The sequence below is a fragment of the Lolium rigidum genome, chromosome 1 (genome assembly GCF_022539505.1).
Source record: "Lolium rigidum isolate FL_2022 chromosome 1, APGP_CSIRO_Lrig_0.1, whole genome shotgun sequence".
Classification (NCBI taxonomy): Eukaryota; Viridiplantae; Streptophyta; class Magnoliopsida; order Poales; family Poaceae; genus Lolium; species Lolium rigidum.
Genome location: NC_061508.1, coordinates 46,693,808 through 46,712,461, shown reverse-complemented (window position 1 = coordinate 46,712,461; position 18,654 = coordinate 46,693,808). Strand labels below are relative to the sequence as shown.

The 18,654-nt window shown below is 43.1% G+C and overlaps 2 protein-coding genes and 2 long non-coding RNA genes across 4 annotated transcripts; 1 reads left to right on the top strand and 3 right to left on the bottom strand.

Annotated features, from left to right (window-relative positions):
- The first annotated feature begins 1,797 nt into the window (after window positions 1-1,797).
- LOC124672481 (metallophosphoesterase 1-like) lies at window positions 1,798-4,921 on the top strand. Its single transcript, XM_047208704.1, has 5 exons — window positions 1,798-2,047; window positions 2,748-3,352; window positions 3,835-3,921; window positions 4,175-4,450; window positions 4,807-4,921. Exons 1-4 carry the CDS (start codon window positions 1,823-1,825, stop codon window positions 4,422-4,424), a joined length of 1,167 nt encoding a protein of 388 aa, XP_047064660.1. The 5' UTR covers window positions 1,798-1,822; the 3' UTR covers window positions 4,425-4,450; window positions 4,807-4,921.
- A 1,826-nt stretch (window positions 4,922-6,747) lies between these two features.
- LOC124672471 lies at window positions 6,748-10,762 on the bottom strand. The gene is made up of 6 exons (XM_047208696.1): window positions 10,462-10,762; window positions 10,296-10,347; window positions 9,147-9,286; window positions 8,952-9,066; window positions 8,374-8,753; window positions 6,748-6,856 (listed from the first exon to the last, which is right to left on the bottom strand). Exons 1-5 carry the CDS (start codon window positions 10,514-10,516, stop codon window positions 8,750-8,752), a joined length of 366 nt encoding a protein of 121 aa, XP_047064652.1. The 5' UTR covers window positions 10,517-10,762; the 3' UTR covers window positions 6,748-6,856; window positions 8,374-8,749.
- Window positions 10,763-13,644: 2,882 nt separating this feature from the next.
- LOC124685285 lies at window positions 13,645-14,612 on the bottom strand. Its single transcript, XR_006997376.1, has 2 exons — window positions 14,207-14,612; window positions 13,645-13,818 (listed from the first exon to the last, which is right to left on the bottom strand). It is a non-coding gene; the product is annotated as an uncharacterized LOC124685285 (long non-coding RNA).
- Window positions 14,613-15,516: 904 nt separating this feature from the next.
- Window positions 15,517-17,707, bottom strand: LOC124672463. Its single transcript, XR_006992703.1, has 4 exons — window positions 17,616-17,707; window positions 16,646-17,518; window positions 15,905-16,065; window positions 15,517-15,759 (listed from the first exon to the last, which is right to left on the bottom strand). It is a non-coding gene; the product is annotated as an uncharacterized LOC124672463 (long non-coding RNA).
- Window positions 17,708-18,654: the final 947 nt, after the last annotated feature.

The following is an 18,654-nucleotide window of genomic DNA, read 5'->3' as shown; positions in this document are numbered from 1 at the left end:
GGATGAGTGGCCGCGTTGGGCAACATTTTTATCCCTTTTAACTCATCCGGACGCGGGTCGCCGCGGCTGGAGCACCACTCCGGCCTGTTTGTTTGGGCTGGAGCTTATACTGCTTTTGGGTCCCAAAAGCACAAGCCCAAACAAACACCAAATAATTAGACCAGGGCTTATACAAGCGCTTCTTTCATTTGTACTGCAAGCCCGCAAGCTCCTCTCGACGTGCTTCCCGCAGCTTGCCGCCGCTTCTGAACCCTCCCGCAAACTAGTGCCATCATAGTTGCACATATTTACAGCCCAAGTACCACTAGTATATAAAGCTCCAACCGTTCACAAATTTCCCCCAAATCCCCACCCCGCTCTCAAATCCCCCCCCCCTATTCCCGAACAGAACGAGAGGAGAGCTAGGGTTCCTGCCGCCCCGCCGCCCCGCCGGCCACTCGTCCCGCGTGGCCGGCCCCTCCTCCCGCGCCGCCGACTCGCCGCACCACTCCTCCCACGCCGCCGGTCCCTCGTCCCGCGTCGCCGGCCCGCCGTGCTGCGCCGCCGACCGGCGCTCACACCGCCCGGCCCCATACTCCTCCCCCCGTCGACGCCCGACCCGCACGTCTCCTCCCCATCGATGCTCCATCGACCTGGAGTTGCTGCTGGACCGACCGGCTGCTCGGAACGTATCTGCTAGCTGTTCTGTGTGTATGTGATTTAGGGTCGATTTACAAGTGATTTTGTATGATTTAATCTTGTTGTTGTGTATGTGCTGCAAATTATACCCTGTTGTTACATGTGTTGGATTAAAAATGTGATTCTTGTGTATGATATATATGTCCCTGGTGTAAATACTTGTTGTCATATATGTTTAGATGGAACCAGCAAGTAAGAAAGAGCCCAAAGCCAATTGGGATGCACTTGCATGCATGCTCAAGAAAAGTTAGATGGTAACAGACTAATAATGTTGATTCTTCATGAAAATATTACCTTGTTGCATGCATGGCACTCCATAATTGGATAAGGGAGAGTAATTTACATGACAAGGAGTTCTACAAGTGTGATGCGCGAAAACATTGCGGATGATTTGATCGGAGATGTTTAGCTAGTTTGGTTACAAGGACTTGTCTTGTATCACTTAATTATCGTTTGAGAACCTTGTTCTCTTTTGTGACCCGATATATTAGTAATATGGATGCATATTTTGTTACCATCTCTGTCTAGCTTTATTTATTTTAATAATTTTTCTAACAAGTACAAAACTATGTGTACCTTAAAAAGTGATAAGCGCTACTATTGCTAGCACAAATTGTAATTAGCTTGATCTGATCAGATCAGTACTTATACAACATCATCAACATACGGGGGTACTTTAGACTTTCACCAGCAGCTCCATGTCCACAAGCCGTTCTAAAAGCAGGTTGCTAAACAACATTTTTGCATCTCACCAGCTGTCCAGTTCCAGCTACTTCCAGATCCTACCAGCTCCAGCTACTTCTCAGATCCTACCAACTCCAGCTGATTTTCGTTCAGCTGCAGTCCAAACAAACAGGCACTTAGCCTCGACCGGACAGGGCCCATACAGACAAAATAAGGAAGCGCAAAAGCAGATACAGGTTGCACAAGGCGTCAGATAAAATATTTCTCGCGACGCCTCTGCCAGGCTTCTTCTCTTTCTTCTTGCTTTGTCGGGCTAATTTTACCGCCGGTCAAATCTCATCTCACCGTCAGAAATAAAACAAGCAAACAGCCACGTCATGGCCGGCGACGACCAATCCGAGACCTCGCCCCCGCCCCCGCCCTCGGTCTCCCCCCAGTGTTCTCCCTCCACGCGTCGGCGATGGCGGCATGGCCGAACCCGTATCTGCCGCTCCTCCTCATCGCCGCCCTGCTCGCCTTCGAGGACTGGCTCTCCACGCCCTCCTGCTCCGGCGGCTCGCCCGCCCTCCACCCTGCCTCCGGCGACCTCAGGGCCATGTTGATCGCCGACCTGATGCTCCTTGGTTCGGATGCTACACACGCCGACCGCTTCTTCCGATATCACCTCATGTCCAAGCTAATCACAGTAAGTTATCCGTGATCAGATTCAGATGCGAGCGACCCAAATTTTCCCGAGTTGTTTTTTTTTGTGTGTGTGTCTGCATGCTAAAGTTCCACATGTACCTGTTTTCCCGAGTTGTTTTTTTGTGTGTGTCTGCAACTCTGCATGCTAAAGTTCCCATGTATACCACATCCACATGTACCTGTTTTCCCGAGTTGTTTTTTGTGTGTGTCTGCATGCTAAAGTTCCCATGTATACATACCACATCCACATGTACCTGTTATATAGGCTGAACGTGGGGAAATTGGAATTTTTCATAACTGTTCAAGTGATTCATGCCCTTTACTATTGTACTGGCGCAGAGAGATAACTGATTGGGCCAATTTGGACTCGCAGAGCAATGTCATAGGCTAATTACTCTTCTTCATTTATTAGGAATCAGCTGCTTATTTCACCTTATTATAGTAAGTTGTTCACCACACTGCAGTGCTCAAACTTTAGGAAGCTATTGTCCTTTTAGGTATGTATAAGACTCTTTATATTTTGTCATGGATGCTATTTTCACTTTTCAGTCATATAATTTGCAATGTCATTTCATATACGAGGCAGATTATTAAAGTCTAACTCTATCAGCTTTTGGATGGGCACTACTGCTATACACACTTATGCTTATCACTCTCTCTATGGCGCAAAAGCTTAATTTGGATTGTTATGCCTTTGCCAGAAATCTATTCAGACAACGAATCCAGATATGATCATAGTCCTTGGGGACATCTCAGCAAAGGGTTCAGAGCAGAGCGAGAGCAAATGGGTAGCTGTTCTTGAACAGTTTGAGGGGATACTGGGGCAGTACTCTTCCCTTCCTATTCATATCGTGTTAGGTGATAAAGATGTGGGCGGATGTTTGAGTTTGGATGGTAAATTGGTGCACCGTATGGCCAATCATTTGCCAGGATTAGATTCAAGTGGTTGTGGTTCCTTTGAGATTAGTAATACCAGTTTTTTGTCTTTAAATGCGATTGCACTGCTCTGTGGTGACAACACGTTGCGGTTCAGCGTTGAGAAGGTTATGGAGATGGAAAGCCATTGTTTCCAAAGGAAAAGGTTAAACGGACCACAACATTATCATCTGGGAAGTGAAAAACAACAAGATTCCGATGCCCACAGTTGGAGACAAAACAGCATGACTTCGGGATCTGGTCCAATCATTTTACTCCATATTCCACTACATAAGTCCGATAAGTCTGATGGAGGAATCATCGGTGTCCCCATATTTCCAGAGGGAGCTGTCTCAGATCATCCTCTGGTTTCCTTGAGTTCGAAAGAAAGGTAAAATTTAGATATTATGTATCATGAGTTAAGGCACAATTCATTTTCCCTTTTTGTGAAATTCATAACTCATGTTCTATACCAATGCTATATCCTGTTTCCATCATTATGTAAGATTGTCATTTTGAAAAGCACATGATACATTCTGTGCATATTTAAACTTACCCCCTCCATTCACTATTGTAAGACTTTTTAGAACATGAGTGAACAGAAGTATTTAACTATTACATGTTAACTTTTCTCACACGCTGAAACGCGTCTAAAAGGTCAAAATATCTAAAAGGTCTTACAGTAGTTAACGGAGGAAGTATGTAACTATTACATGTGAACTTTTCCCCTCCATTCATTCAGTGTCTTTCTGTACTGCTTGCCTTCAATTTTGGAATAATAATTGTCTTGAATGTGCAATTTTGTGCCACTGTTCTCTGTGTTGCCCTGAGTATTGGGGTGATTATCATATTGACTGTAATCTAATCCTGCAGTGGAGATGATGGCACAAGGCTGTATGATCAACTGCATACCCTCCCTGCAAATTCAACTCAGTATATTCTTCAGGCACTTAAACCAAGGTTAGTCCTCAGTATACCGCCGTAGTTTCTGAATGTATAGCTGTGAGTTGAATTACTTATAACTGCTAAAGGTGATTCTTTTGTTGCATTGTTTACCTGCTTCAATTTTTCAGTTACTTGTGGTAAATTACTAGTCAAAAAAGGAGAATAATATTTTGTTCGATATGCTTGTTGAAACAAATCATATTGAGTTTCTTCCTCATAGGAATGCACGACTGCACGTGAAGTCATACTATCATTTCTTGTTCCGCAGGATTATATTTAGTGCTCATGCCCATAGCTTCTCAGACTACACCCACGCTGATGGGACAAGGGAAGTAACAGTGCCTGCCATGACATGGAAGAAGAGTGGAGTGCCAGGTTTTGTCATTGCAACATTTGGACAGAAAGGGGCTGTATCTGTGAAGTGCTGCTCGCTAGCTCAGGAATGGTACATAGTGACAGGATATTCAGCATTTTTGTTCCTAACAGCTCTTGCAGTAAGATGGTCACATTGGATGTGAAATGGAAGTACTGAAATTATTTCAAGGTATGATTGGTCCTTTGTCTTTTCTTTAAACGTGTTTTACATATATTCATTTCTTGTATGATGGCTGTGTGTCTAGTATTACTGTATTAGGCCTCACCATTGCCTCTATTTGTTTTCAACAAATCCCAATATAACATAGTTTGAATGAAAACCCGAAGTTCAGGTCTACTGGAGTTCCATTAATTTTTTCAAAACATTTTTTTTCACAAGCACATACAGATCCCGATGCCGTACCTGTAAATTTTCAGAAGATCTTTTTTTATTCTGAAAAAATTGTGTGGATCTATAATGGAGGTATTATTTGCTATTTGTTGAAATTTACAGAAATTAAGTTACTAATTATTGAAATTTTACAGGAATGTAGCTCACATCTGGGTCTCCTTACATAATTTCTTGGAACTTCGAAATACGATTCTTCATTTATTGAAAAATGATCGGGCCCCGAGACACCTGGGAGCAAACCACAGTACTCAGAGTCTTAACTCATATAGTGAAGCTATTCTCAAGTCCATTCCACAGTTATACTCAGAGTATTTGAGTGGGACACTTCAGCAATCAGCTCCAAACCTTCTGTTGCTCAGTTGATGTGATTACAAGGTGCTACTGCAATTCATTAGCTTATTGGCTTTTATTCTTTGTATACAGCTGTACAAGTAGACCAGGACTGGTTGCTTGCTGCATGTATTTATTGTGGTTTTGTTATACCGACAACAATAGGGAGCTGGAAGCTTGAGCAGATACTTCAGAGTCAACCTCTTGTCATAGATCAGAGCCGCTTTTAAGATTGATGGCGTACTTCAGGTCCTCATATGGGGTGACGTCCTAACCCTGAAAGCTGATTGAGGTGATTATGATACTTGTAGTAAGAAACTTACATAATTGCCAAGTGTTTTTCAATACAGCCTTTGATTAAAATACTAAAAGTACATAGTTTCCTGCATGCCTTCGCATTTCGTTGTTGTGAACGAAATATGCTAAGATGTTGATGAGTTTGCTTGAGATATCCATTGTTGGGTGACTTGCATTCTCAAACTAGATCGATTAAAGCTGATTTGTGTCCTTATAGTGCCACAAAGTTGATTTATGGGGATTTATGGATTTGGTAGGATATTTACTGCATGATGATTGGTTACCAGGTTTCCTACTGTTCTACAGTAATTATTGACCGGGAAGGTAACGTTCACCAGGTTGTGCCTTGAAGACTGCCAGCTGGATATTGAAAGGTAGTGTGTAGATTATAGATCGTTATTGTCTGCTATGCGATGGTGCTACTGCATGGTTGTCCAGACTCTAAAGAGCACCAAACATCACGAGCAGTGGCTTCTTCCTGGATAGTCAATGCGTTCCTCCGAGACTGGGACTGCCAAGTTGGACACCTCCTGATTTTACACTCTCCGTGAGGTTGTACAAGCATAACTGTCATTTGACTGCTCATTTTTAATGCAGCTTCTCATGTGAAGTTGGGAAGTAAGTATCGTGTAAATATCGAGCTGTTGTTAGCAACTACATTGAAACAGTGGACCAAGAAACTAACAGAAGCATGCTACAAGCATTGCATCTACAGTGCTTAGCAATTTCTTCTTTGCTTGAGATAATTTAGGACCTGTAAGATTTCTTCCCTCCCAATTCTCCAACAAGGAGTCAAGTAATTTAAGTAGGCTGCCGAATTTGAGGTATAAATGGTTATCCTATTTGCCACGGTGTCGGTGCCCTTGCATTGCGTGATAAATACACAGCATACAGGATTATCAATCAGTGATTCCTGATTTTTTTATAAGGGAGATGTTTGGCGTTTTTGTTGTGCATGTTCCAAGGCTATGTTCATGTTAAGTGCCCAAGTTTTGGTGGTCAATTGGTCATTCTCAACAAAACATCATATCTCCATCTCCATTATTATTATTATACTAGTAAGCTTGCACGTGCTCGCACGTCTTCACTAATGCAAATTTATACCTGAAATAAGTCATTCCTCCTATATTTTGAACTTAGATGTACTCTAGTATCGTCTCCAATTTGTTTTTTAAATGTTCTTCATTTGTTTTAAAAGATAGCAATAAAAACATTCTAAACCGCTACAAAAGTAAATCACACACAATGAAATGGGTTTTACATGGCATTGACAGCCATCCTCAACCAGAAGCATGACAATTGTGTGGTACACAAATAGAAAACACCACTGATGAAACCATATATACTTTTTACTGATGTAGTATGATGAATTAACTTCAAATTTACAAAAAAATAAGTCAGCGAGCATCATCCAAAAAGATCACTAATCAATTTCAAGACCTCGAAATTTCATATGAACGAAACATGTTTACAAATCCCCTTGATTGTGATACATAACCATACAATGTCACCAAAATGACCCTTCCATCCAAATAAGAATCCTCTTGGTCTTGCAATCTGCACATGAAAGAATATAATCACTCTCTCTAAAGTTTGATAATTTTTGTCCATTACAAACTAAGTACTCCTTCCGTCCTACCAAACATGTCAAAGGTTTGCCAAAATTTGGATGTATCTATTTAGTGTCTAGAAACATCTAAATTTTAACAAACTTTTGACATGTTTCCTGGGATGGAGGGAGTATATACTTGCAAAATAATGTTTCGACAAACCTGCACTACCACAGTGCACATAGCCCCTGCGCTCGTTGATGCTCAAAAGAAAGCGAAGGTAGGAAGCACTTGTGTTGTTTAAGTGGTAGAAGATGTACCATTATATTGTCTTAATCATAGATTGCTGTCGTGTATTTGAGGCTTCAGTTAATTCTCTATACAGCTAAAGTGCACACTCCAACATGTATTGCAATAAATAGGACAATGGTTTACTTCTGGATCATTACTTGATAACTGTTTGTTCACAATGCTTAGAAAATAAAGCTTTGCATGGTAAATATAACTGCAGAATCTTTTAAAATAGGATAATATAATTGCCTATGGGAGTAAGTAAACCAAAAGGATGGGTAAAATGCAACCTAGATGAAACATAAAAAAACACAGTTATTTAGATGAAACATACAAAATCGAAGTTGTTTTTGGGAAATTCTAACAATCCATCGAGGTTGAGAATGCACATGCTTATACACGATATTGTGATTCTACGGCCTAACTGGACAGTTGTGCTTACAATGGTAGAAGGACAGTACTAATTATCGAAGTTTTGTTTGTCAGTAAAAACATGATGCATGATGGTCAATTGGTGATTATCAGGAAGATATACACCAGCTTAGCAGATTAGGATGAACATTGACTAATTTGCTATGGTCAAAACACCTTCTAGACCCAAATTTGTGCCTACCAACTGCAATAGAACATTGCTCTGCTTCAAAGTGACATATTAAGAAACCAGGTACAAATTGCATCGGATAAGATGTTCAAATTGACAAATATAGCTATCACCATCATTCCTGAAAATGAATTGAAATATAACAAAAAAGATCCGTATTGAATAGGATACAGAATATTCGGTCTCAGACATTGAACACAAAGAAAGATTGAGGAGAGAAATCATTCCAACCTTATCAAATTCACTACCAGCTTGACAAGCCCCATTATCAAGATAATGAAGTACTCAAACATTCAAAGAAGGCACAATAAAGCCCTGAATATATTCCTCACTACACTGAATCGAACATTAAAAACCTAGAATCCTGGAATGATGTGACTAACCATCTATATGGCTAAAAAATGCATAATACACATCTATGCATAATTAATTTCCAAATATGGTTTATGGTACCATAGGAACTTGTTAAGAAAACATTGACCAGTGCCAGAGTGATGTTTCCAAATAGGATATGCAAGTAAATTATAGAAGGAGACTTTTCCAGTAGCGCACCTAATGCAGAACTCTTGTTCAATCACAAGACTATCTTTATGTTTGTATTGGAAAAAAAAGGGATGAGGCTCAGGTCATACCAATTGGCTCCTGCTATCAACATGTTGTAAAGGAAGAACTTCATGTTGATCAAGGTTGCAATGGAAGCCAGTTATAATGCTAACATTTTTATGCATAAGAGTCGGTTGCACAATTCTTGCCTTTGACTACCTTCTACTATTCAATCTGCAAGAATTAAGGCGCAAGACATATTTATAGCAACAACATGTCATATACCTACAAGCTCACACTGAAAGAATACATGCATCCATGGCGTGCAGTGTACAAGGGGTAGCAAAATGTAGATATTACCACAGTGTACCAGTTCATCAGTTTGTTGTTCTGAAATTTGTTAATGCCAAAAACATTCAAACACTTGTTCATCTTCACAATGCAAGCAGATTAGAGACCCAGAATTTAGCTGCAATACCAAAAAAACAATTAAATACATACTCCAGTTGTTGAGATGAGCCATATTAATGTCTAGTCTTAATTACAATACGTTCCTTGAGCTATTGACATAAACACCTAGAATGCAGTATCAAAGAAGTGACGAAGAGATATCAGGCGTAGACATTAAAGGAGACATGCAGGCAATAATCAGAATGGAGAACCAGACCTTGGTGAGTTTCTTAGGAGAGGGAGCACCTGAGGCAACAAAGGAGATAGGCAGATGTGGATAGTGATGGAGGTGAAATTTGTATTTCTATTCGCGCCTGCTGATTGGCAACCACCTGCAATACACAATGTCATAGTTCAGGAATTGGATATTCTTCATCGATTGCAAAGCACAAACGAAATAATACCAAATTACCGAGGGGAAATGAAGATCTTTTCGAGTTGCCGTGCACATCCCCTCCTCTTCCGGTTTCCGCCGCACCTCCCGGAGAATTCTCGGGCGCCACCTCTATATCCCAACACATCTCCCTGCTCCCCATCCCGATTTCAGAAACCTCCCGTTGAGAAGGATTCTCGAGGTAGCAGAGGCGAGCGATAGGCATATCCAATCTCTCCAAATCTGGCCAAACCCCAAAGCTCTCATCACCTCCAGGAGGTAAGCCCAACCAACGGAGTCGAAGGCCTTGGAGATGTCCAGCTTTAAGAACAGGGACGGGGTCTTAGATGCGTGAAGCTCTTTGATGAGGTTCTGGACGTGCAAGAAGTTGTCATGGATGCTTCTCTTCTTCACGAATGCGCTCTGGCACTTAGAGACGATGTTCGGCAGGACCGGCGCGAGTCTGTTTGCAAGAAGCTTGGAGAAAATCTTGGAAAGACTGTGGATGAGGCTGATCGGTCTATAGTCCGAGACGGAGGCGGCATCCGGCTTCTTGGGGCTGCTGGCCATCCAGAAGATGAAGTTGAGGCAAAGATCGAGGCTCACTTGGATCCGGCTGGGAGACGCGAATTCGAAGCTCTTCCACTCCAGAGCTAACGGCCGTCGCCGCAAGGTCCACATCCGGACTCTCAACACCGCTTCGGGAGCCGCTATCACCAAGGAGGACAAGGAAGAGGTGCTTCTTGCTCACTTCAAAAGCATCCCGGGCACTAAGGCGGCTAGGCGAGGTTAGCCTCGATTGGGAGGGTCTGCAGTATCCGTCCCACGACCTCTCGGACCTTGATGAACCATTCAGCGTTGAGGAGATCAAAGATGCCGTTTTCTCTCTGCCCTCTGTCAAAGCGCCGGGCCCGGATGGTTTCATCGGCGCTTTCTTCAAATAGGGTGTGTCTATGTCTCAGTTGACTGAGATTTTCTTAAGTCTCAGTCAACTCAGAAAAGTGCAACTGCAGTTCAAAGAAAAGTGCAACTCAGTCCAGTTGCACATTTCTGGCAGAAAAGTGCAATTGCACTTTTTTAACAGAAAAGTGCAACTCAAGTACTTTTTTGTAAGTGACTTAGACTTAAGAAAATCTCAGTTGACTGAGACATAGCAAAACCGTTTAAAATAAGCTTACTGCAGGGTACCAATTTGATGCAGAGTTGCAGACCACCCAGCTAGAACGCATAATCGTCAATTCTGAAATAGATATACAACATCGATTATCTTGAATAGGCTGACGGATCAGGCAGATATATTGGTGGGCAGAACAGATATATTGGATCGTCAATTCTAAAATATATTGTTACTTGCCTGTGGAGCTGGAGCAGGATTTATGGGAGAAGAAACTGAATAGGGAGCGCTGCATAAGCAGCGGCGCCACAGTCCATCGTTCCTGCTGGCTACGTGATTTCCTGGCCGGAAATCGCCCCGCGAACGATCAGCGAGGAACCGAACATGTTGCACGGGTTGGGGATCGGAACATATGTACCAAGCTTTCCTGAGAGAAGGACGGGGCTGTCGGAGAGTCGGACGAAGAGGACCGTCTTGGAGGGAGGCGGCGGTGCTGTGGGAAGCTCATCCTCGGCGAGAGGTGGGATTTCGCGGCGCAGGAAGCATGCCTAGCGGAGCCCGCTGCGTCGCGGAAGTCTGTGGAGACGGCCGTGGCGTGGCAGGCGTCGGGCGGGGAGGTGCGCGAGCGCGGCGGCGGTAGGGGTGAAGCGAGGGGCAGCGGCGGTTGGGGCACGTTCTGTGAAGGAGATGGGGGAGCGCGGGGCTGGGCGTGATTATCGGTTACTAAGGGACGCACGATGGCGGAGCGGACTGGCGGACAAATTAAGACGCACCGTTGATATATTGATTAGCGGTCAAGATCATTTGGATCACCACCCTCTCTCCCTTTTATATAAAAACGGAGAGAGGGTGGTGATCCAACAGATCACCGCCATACAAAGTCCATCCAACGATAGAAACAAGGGCGGACACTCCCTGGCAGATCAGAAGCAGAAGACGAAAAAAATACGGAGCTTAACTGCTCTATCCCATGACCGATCAGAAGAAAGAAGCCACGCCTCCGTCGCTGTCCACACCACCGGCCGACGACGCCTCCGTCACCATCCACAACGGCCTGCCGCCGCCACGCTACTGACGCACACGAAAACCCACTCTGCCATTGTTGCCCCGGGCGGCGACGTAAAACCATCGCGCCATCTTTCTGTCCCGAACGACAACCACCACTGCACCGCAGGGCGCCTGCTCTGCACCGCCGACCGCTGCCTGCCAAACACCGCCACTATTGCGCCCTCCGCCGTCGTCTTCGGCCACCCGTCCACGAATCGACGACAGGCGCACAGGGCGGAACCAGGGAGTGTCCCTGCAGGCCTGCAGCTTCTCTTTTGAATTTACAAGTCTGCACAATCAAAGGTTTGTTTTCAGAAGTGCACACACTGCCATCTATTTTCTGTCTATCATATGTTGTCACACATAGAGAAGCTCTAAATAGGAGGGGAATTAATATGCTCGGCAACCTCGACATAAACAGATATTTGAGATTCTAGCTTAAGTGTCAATGTAAAAAATGGGTTTGAATTGGAAGATCTAAATAGCGGGAGTTCTATCTCCAGTAATGTATAATTTAGAGCTGCAGGAAAGGAAAAACAGGCTAATAAGTCCAGTGGAGAAATTCAGGGGTGAAAAGGAACAATTAGGCGGTATATAACTCCACACAATCACCATAGGAAAATAAATCAAATCTGGCCATACGAGCTATCCATCAGAAGGGAATGAATGGTCCCGTTGTCAGACAGTGGTAAGTACTACACAAAGAAATAAAAGATTTTCACAAGGATAATGAAAATGCTGACCTGGCTGCCTTGGCTGCCACTCACACATACAACACTTGGAAGAGCTTAGGGGACCACAGTCCAGCAGCAACAGATAGCCAACCAACTTGGGGTGGGCTAGGATCAGAGCTTCACTGAAGGTGAAATGGCAAGCTTGCAGATTTTGATTTCAAAACAGGTTTTTGTGCTTGAACCCTGCTGTTATCCTTCTCTTAATTTGGTTTCCTGTCGGCATGAACATGATAATGATGGCAATGTTAGAATGGTAATGGTAATGGCGGCGAGGAGATGGTTGGTCAGTTCATGAAGCCCATGTGCAAGCTGAGGTAGTCCACCTTTGTGACTGATGTGAAGAACTGCCTGAAGAAGGCAACCTGAGACCAAACAGTATGAACATAAGCTACAACAGCTTTTAGCTAACCTAAGTGAAAAAATCACAGGAGGAAGAAATCTTTGCATAAGCTGCTCCAATCAAGAGAATTAACAAGAAAGGAGTAAATAATGGGACTGTTCTCAACCCGGACAAGTCGTAGAAAGTATAGAAATACACATTAAGCTTCTGAGTGTATAATAACACAGAGGTAGCTACCTGGTCATGACTCATGAGTCACCAACCCAAATGTGATACTGATCCCCATATCAGCCCGCAGCTTGAATTCTGTCTAAGCACCATTTCATTTGCAGCATCTAGGCGCTCTCTTGGAAGAAACAAGCTCCAGGTGCAAGGAGCTCCATTAAGCACCAAGTTAAATGAGTCAATGTCAAGAATAAAAATGTACTTCAATTGTAAAAACTGAATAGAGTTAATATCAAATCATTTCTGACACTTAAACAGTTCCTGGCAACAATGACATCTATTTTCTTATGTATCATGTATTTTCGTATTAGTGCTAATTCGGGATTTTCCATGCTCAATATTTTCTGAATATAATTTAAACCAGAGCCGTAATTGTTCAAGTAATTGTTAGTTACTTTTGATACAGAGGAAGCACAGATCATAATGTCATCTTGTAGCCACCATCCATTTCAGGACATAACTAACATGAAAGTACAGGGTAAATAACATGAACCTAAATATGCCATTTGTACAACAGCATTGTGATCAATTATACAGCTGCAGATCCTAAGGATGTCAAAAGGCAGAGGGACAAAGAGAGGTATGCAAAAAATAAATATGAGATTTCAAATTGCCGGCGCCAAGCACGGGATTTTAAAAAGAAGCCAACGGACCCAGTGATTACAGGAAACACCTTATGTGATACTCAAACTACTGGGAAAATAGATGTCATCCAACAACAGTACAGAGCACCTGCAGGAGGTAATGTTTTCAAATATGTTTCTGTATTGGAAAATTATATACGGAATTCTGTTTTTTTTTGGTCCAGAATGTAATTGTAGGTATGGTGGATCCAATTGTTCAGCAAAGCGGGGCATCTATGATGACTACTATATCTGATTCATCACAATTATTATGTGGAAAATCTTTGTTAAGTGTGGACAATGAGTCCAAAGGTATGTAACATCAACCTAAAACATCATATATATAAAGATCTGTTTGAGGCTCATATGATTTTCTTCCTAAAGAGGTAGTATATGCAGACCCTAAAGAGCTCAAAAGGCAGATGGATAGGGAACGGTATGCAAAAAATAAAGATGACATTTTAAAGCGCCGCCGCCAATCCCGAGAGCTCAAGAAGCAGTCAACAAGGTGCCTCAGAAATCTCCTCTCTGATGTGAGAGATTACATAGCACTCCTCTCTGACAGATCCATGCCCATCTCAGAAAATTTCTCAAAATACTTCGCATACTTTGGCGGACTGCAGATCAACTACAACAGCGCGAACATGGTAAGTGTACCAACACAGAAGTCATAACTCATAAGGAACACTTTGAGTAGATCATGCATAAACTGACTATTGTAAAAAGAAAATATAGCAAATACTCAACAATGGTCTCATTTGCTATATTTTCTTCTTACATGATAATTTACAGTACATGAGCTACTTATTTTTATCTAAGTATCGTAAGGTACCTCTGGTACTATTGACAGGAGAAACAACAATTAACCGATGAAATTAGATTGCAAAATTAGCAATAACAATGGATTTAAGTGGCCTTAAGTAAGCACCTCACTTACTTATGACAAAACAAAGCAGCATTCTGCAAGCACTTGAACTATCGTATACCAGGCTGGATTTTTTTTTTTCAAAAATTACCTGATCAACGAGCTGAATATTCCTGAATCCGGGTTGGTACCATCGAGCACAGTCTAGGAGTATGCCAATGCCCTTAATCGTGCGCCAAGTAATGGCGGCCTTTCTGCAAATTGTTGACGAGATGCCATGTGTTGGCAACTTCAGAATAGTATGTCGGGAAGGAGGAGGAGGTCGGCGCTAGGGCACTGTTGGGCCCTCCAACGCACGCGGTGGACGCCGCCGTGGATCCGGTGGAGACAAGGTCCGGGCATGCGCCACCGTCAGACTAGCTCAGGGTCGTGAGCATGCCAAGCGCCAGGAACGCCTGGTATCCGACGGCTATATATCCAGTACCTCCTCGAGCTTCGGAATGGGCAGCACACCATGCTCGAGCGCGTCACGCCGTGGGTGGAGGAGCGGCACGGAGGCGGCGGATTCTCGCGCCCGCTGTGGTGGGTAAGCATGGGAAAAGCAGTCATCGCGGTAGCGGCAGGGAGGCAGAGCAGGTGGACATGACTTGCGGCAGCAGCGTGGTTTGTGGGAGGCAAAGGGGCCGGTCATCAAATCTGGACTAGGAAAGTTGCGGCGCGGCGGCACGCCGCGCCCCCTTTAGCTGCTTGTGATGCAAAGTGTAGTAGGGATAATCCAGGAATACATTAATCCAGAATCTGTTACATTGTTCATGCGACGCAGCTTCAAATATCAAAGACAATGTGGATAGTAGCATTTCAAGAGTGAATAGCCAGACATTAGCCTGTCAATAAATACTCATAATCAAAAGCAATCTGTTTCTTGACCGTGTAACTCAAAGCAAAGCGCATCATCAAATAATTAAAATTATTCAGTTGAAACAGATTCATCAATGGATTATTTAACATCATGAGGTCAGTAGATGGATGGTAGTCCCACAAATGGAAGAGCAAAAGAAATCGTACATAAACAGTACGACCATATCCGATTGCTCGCAAAATCAGGTGCAAATAACTGAGTCTATAGAGCAGCTCTCATTATTACTAAAGGCCTTAGTAGAGGGTATGACGTTTGAAAGAACTTAAAATACCACCAGCAAGATCAATTACAGGCAAGCCTGAAGACTATCCTAATCCTGCTCCGACTCTGAGTTGAGATCATCAAATTAAACTTGTGTTACAAAAACATGAATCAAGAAAAGTAGAACACCTCAGCATAAAAGCAAAATTGTTTATCTGAAGGCCAATAATTTGGAAGGTTGGTACTTTTTTGTCTCTCAGTCTGCTTGAACAACACCAGTGATCATAGTCCAACATTGAACAATTTGAAATTGCAGCCAAAAAATTGCAGAGTAGTCATCATACACATATTTCTTATTGCTTCATGTTGGACAAATCAAATATTAGATATATCACAATTAAGGGGAAAAGAATAGGGCGTACCACCTTATAAATAAGCATTGCTAATATGCCAAAGGAATAAATCCTCACCACATACAGTCCACTAATCGATATTTACATGTATATGCATTATCTTGCCTCATTGGTGTGTGGAAGCTCATGCATGCTCTTATAGTCAGGACATGGGTTCATTACCACCGTTATCTGTGAGGATTAAGTTATACCTTTGTAAGGAATAAGGTACATACTACCACTTGCATGCACGCCAACCAATCTGAACTTAAGAAAAATTCGTTCCAGAGATGATGATGTGAACTTCATAGAGGAATGCAAGGCTGAGTAGACAGACCTGGTCCGAAGGCCCTTCTGGAGTGAAAATTTTGTGGCATCACCTAGTTCGGAATTTCATTGAAAAGGTAGTTCCTTGCGTAGTTTCTGCCACTTGTGCCCAGCAGATTCAGAGGCGAGCTTCTGGCAGAACATTCAGACTGAGATGAAGCCATGGCCAAGCTTTAGCAGCACAATAGAGAAGGACTGGAAGGATTTCTGGCGTTGACATCTGGCATACACATTTCAATCTCAATGCTTCTGGTTGACATATAAACTATTTTTTTTAACAATTCAAGCCTTTTATAACTTTGATCTGAATTTCATCAAGCCAAGAATGCTAACAATCTTCAAATGAAGAGCTCCATACAATAACTGTGTAAGTCATCTCTAGATAATAAAGATTCACCTGTTCCTTAAAAAAAACGTGATCTATGTTGGGATAATTATCCTCTGACAACATTGTGAAAACAAAGCACCAACATCATGAGGCCTTAAGAAATAAACATGGAATCATGAATCTCACATACTATGACTAATTTTTCAAAAAATGTAACAGGCGTTGAAGCAACAATTATAGTTTGCATTTTTCTGAATTATAATGGTAAAGGCGTACATTAAAGAAGGAAGAGAACAGAACATCGCATTTTCAGATTTATTATGATCGTAAAATTAGAAAAGATTATGTATAAATTTATGTAGTTTCGTGTAGGGAATATACAGCTAAACATGTCATTTCGTATAAACGGTGGTAGGTAGCAACCATCAATTTTATCTTACGATTAAATTATGCATCCATTTGCTTGAATCACACCCCCTTTTCTTCGGCAATGGTTTCCTAGATGGAGAGCCCCTGTGCTTGCTTGTTTACTTCAGTACTGCTAGTGTCACTCTACAACAGACGAAACCATTAGTTGGCTATCAAAACAGTACTGCCATGTCGGGTTCATTTCATTTACCAAACAAAGTAGGAGGTCAGCTCTCACATTGTCAACAAAATCTACCTTCTTCCAGAGCATTACTAATGCATCTTTTAGAGCTAGAGACCACTCATCATCAACCCACTCAACAAAAATGCATTCTGAAGGATTAGAACAAAAGGCATTACCGTTTTCTTCACTACAATCTACACTCGAAAAAATAAGACATAGCTTAGAGCTTATGAAGTAAAAAAAAATTATTCAGTTCCTTCCCGAGGGTTTAGAATAAAAAGCATTGTCATTTTTTCGGTATCATCTACAATCTAGAAATAAAGCATTGTTTAGAACTTAGTGCAATCTTCCTTGCGAAGTGCTTCTTTCAGAGCTTGAGACCACTCATTATCAACCCATTCAACAAAAAGTGCATTCTGAAGGATTAGAACAAACAACACTATCATTTTCATCTACAATCTTAGAAATAAGACATCATTTAGAGCTTATAGAGTGCAAATAACATTCAGTTCCTTCCTACAGGTTCAGAATAAAAAGTATTATCATTTTTTCACTTCCATCTACAATTGATTAAAAAAGAATCGTTTAGAACTTACCTCAACCTTCCGTTATTTTCACGAACTTCCGCAATATTCACGAATACAGTTTCTTGATGGCATTCCCTAATGCGCTACAGCAAGTCATCGCTGGACTCGTTGGGTGTCCTGCACTTAGTGATGCTCATTATGAATAAAATGCACAAAGTGACACCCTTCTGCAATTATTGGAGCTGCAAGATGAGGTTGTGCCCATTGTACTTACTGTTGTAGGCTCAAACGGGTGTTCGTCCTCCAGGTGCACCTATAGGATGGCATCCCTTAGTAGTCGTAGCAGCAGTGGCACACAGACAATCTGATTTCATCAAACAACGACAACCATAAGTGACAGGAATGCTTATCATACAGGCAAAACAACAAACACATTGCATGCAACGAACCTCCACAAATCATATGGATGGGGCTTTCAATTAACTACAATGCCCGTGAACAACTAAACTACCTGCCGCAAACAACAAATCACTAAATAGCAAGAATCATCGAAATGGGATTAGGGAGGGGAACTGACCAGATCCAATACAGGAAGGAGCATCTGGAATCCATGAGGATGAATCCGTGAACCTCTAGCGGCCCTTCAGGGCGTGCCATGGGTGAGGAACGTCGCGAGGTAGCCGATCTCCTTGTCCGTCTCCCCTCGAGGAGGAGGAGGAGGAGGAGGAGGAGGAGATAGAGGAGAGGGCCACCTGCTGCCGGAGGAGGAACGCCGTGCCGAAGTGCGGACACAGCTGGGGATCTCCGCCTCGTGCCCAAGCCAACCCATGCCCTCCCCATCGCCGCCCCTTACTCCAAGCGAGGGAAACAACCGGAGCCGTACCACCACCACGTCGGCAGCAACCCACGTCCATGGAGTTGCCGCGTCAGAGAAGAGGCTGCTAGGATACGGACATCCACCATTAGATGCCTTGGGGATGAAAGAGGAGACCAAGCGGGCCGGGAACCGCCGTCGCTTCATCTCAATGACGCAAACTGAATAACATCAGGAGCTGCTCATCAGCGTACGCCGCTCCGCTCGCAGCCCTTTTGAGATGCAACAGCTGCGGGCTTCCACTATTCGCCGACGACTGGCTTTTTCAATGAAGAGCCGAGCCTCCCGGGTCTCTCTACGGCCACTTCGGAGGAGCTGTACAGCCGGCAAAAAGAATCCTCCCCTTGGCCGCCCCGATCTCCTCGCTGCCTTCAGTGGCGGACGGCGGCGGGGGAGCCTCCTCCTGACTCCTGTCGTTTTTTCTCTTGTGTAAGCGTTC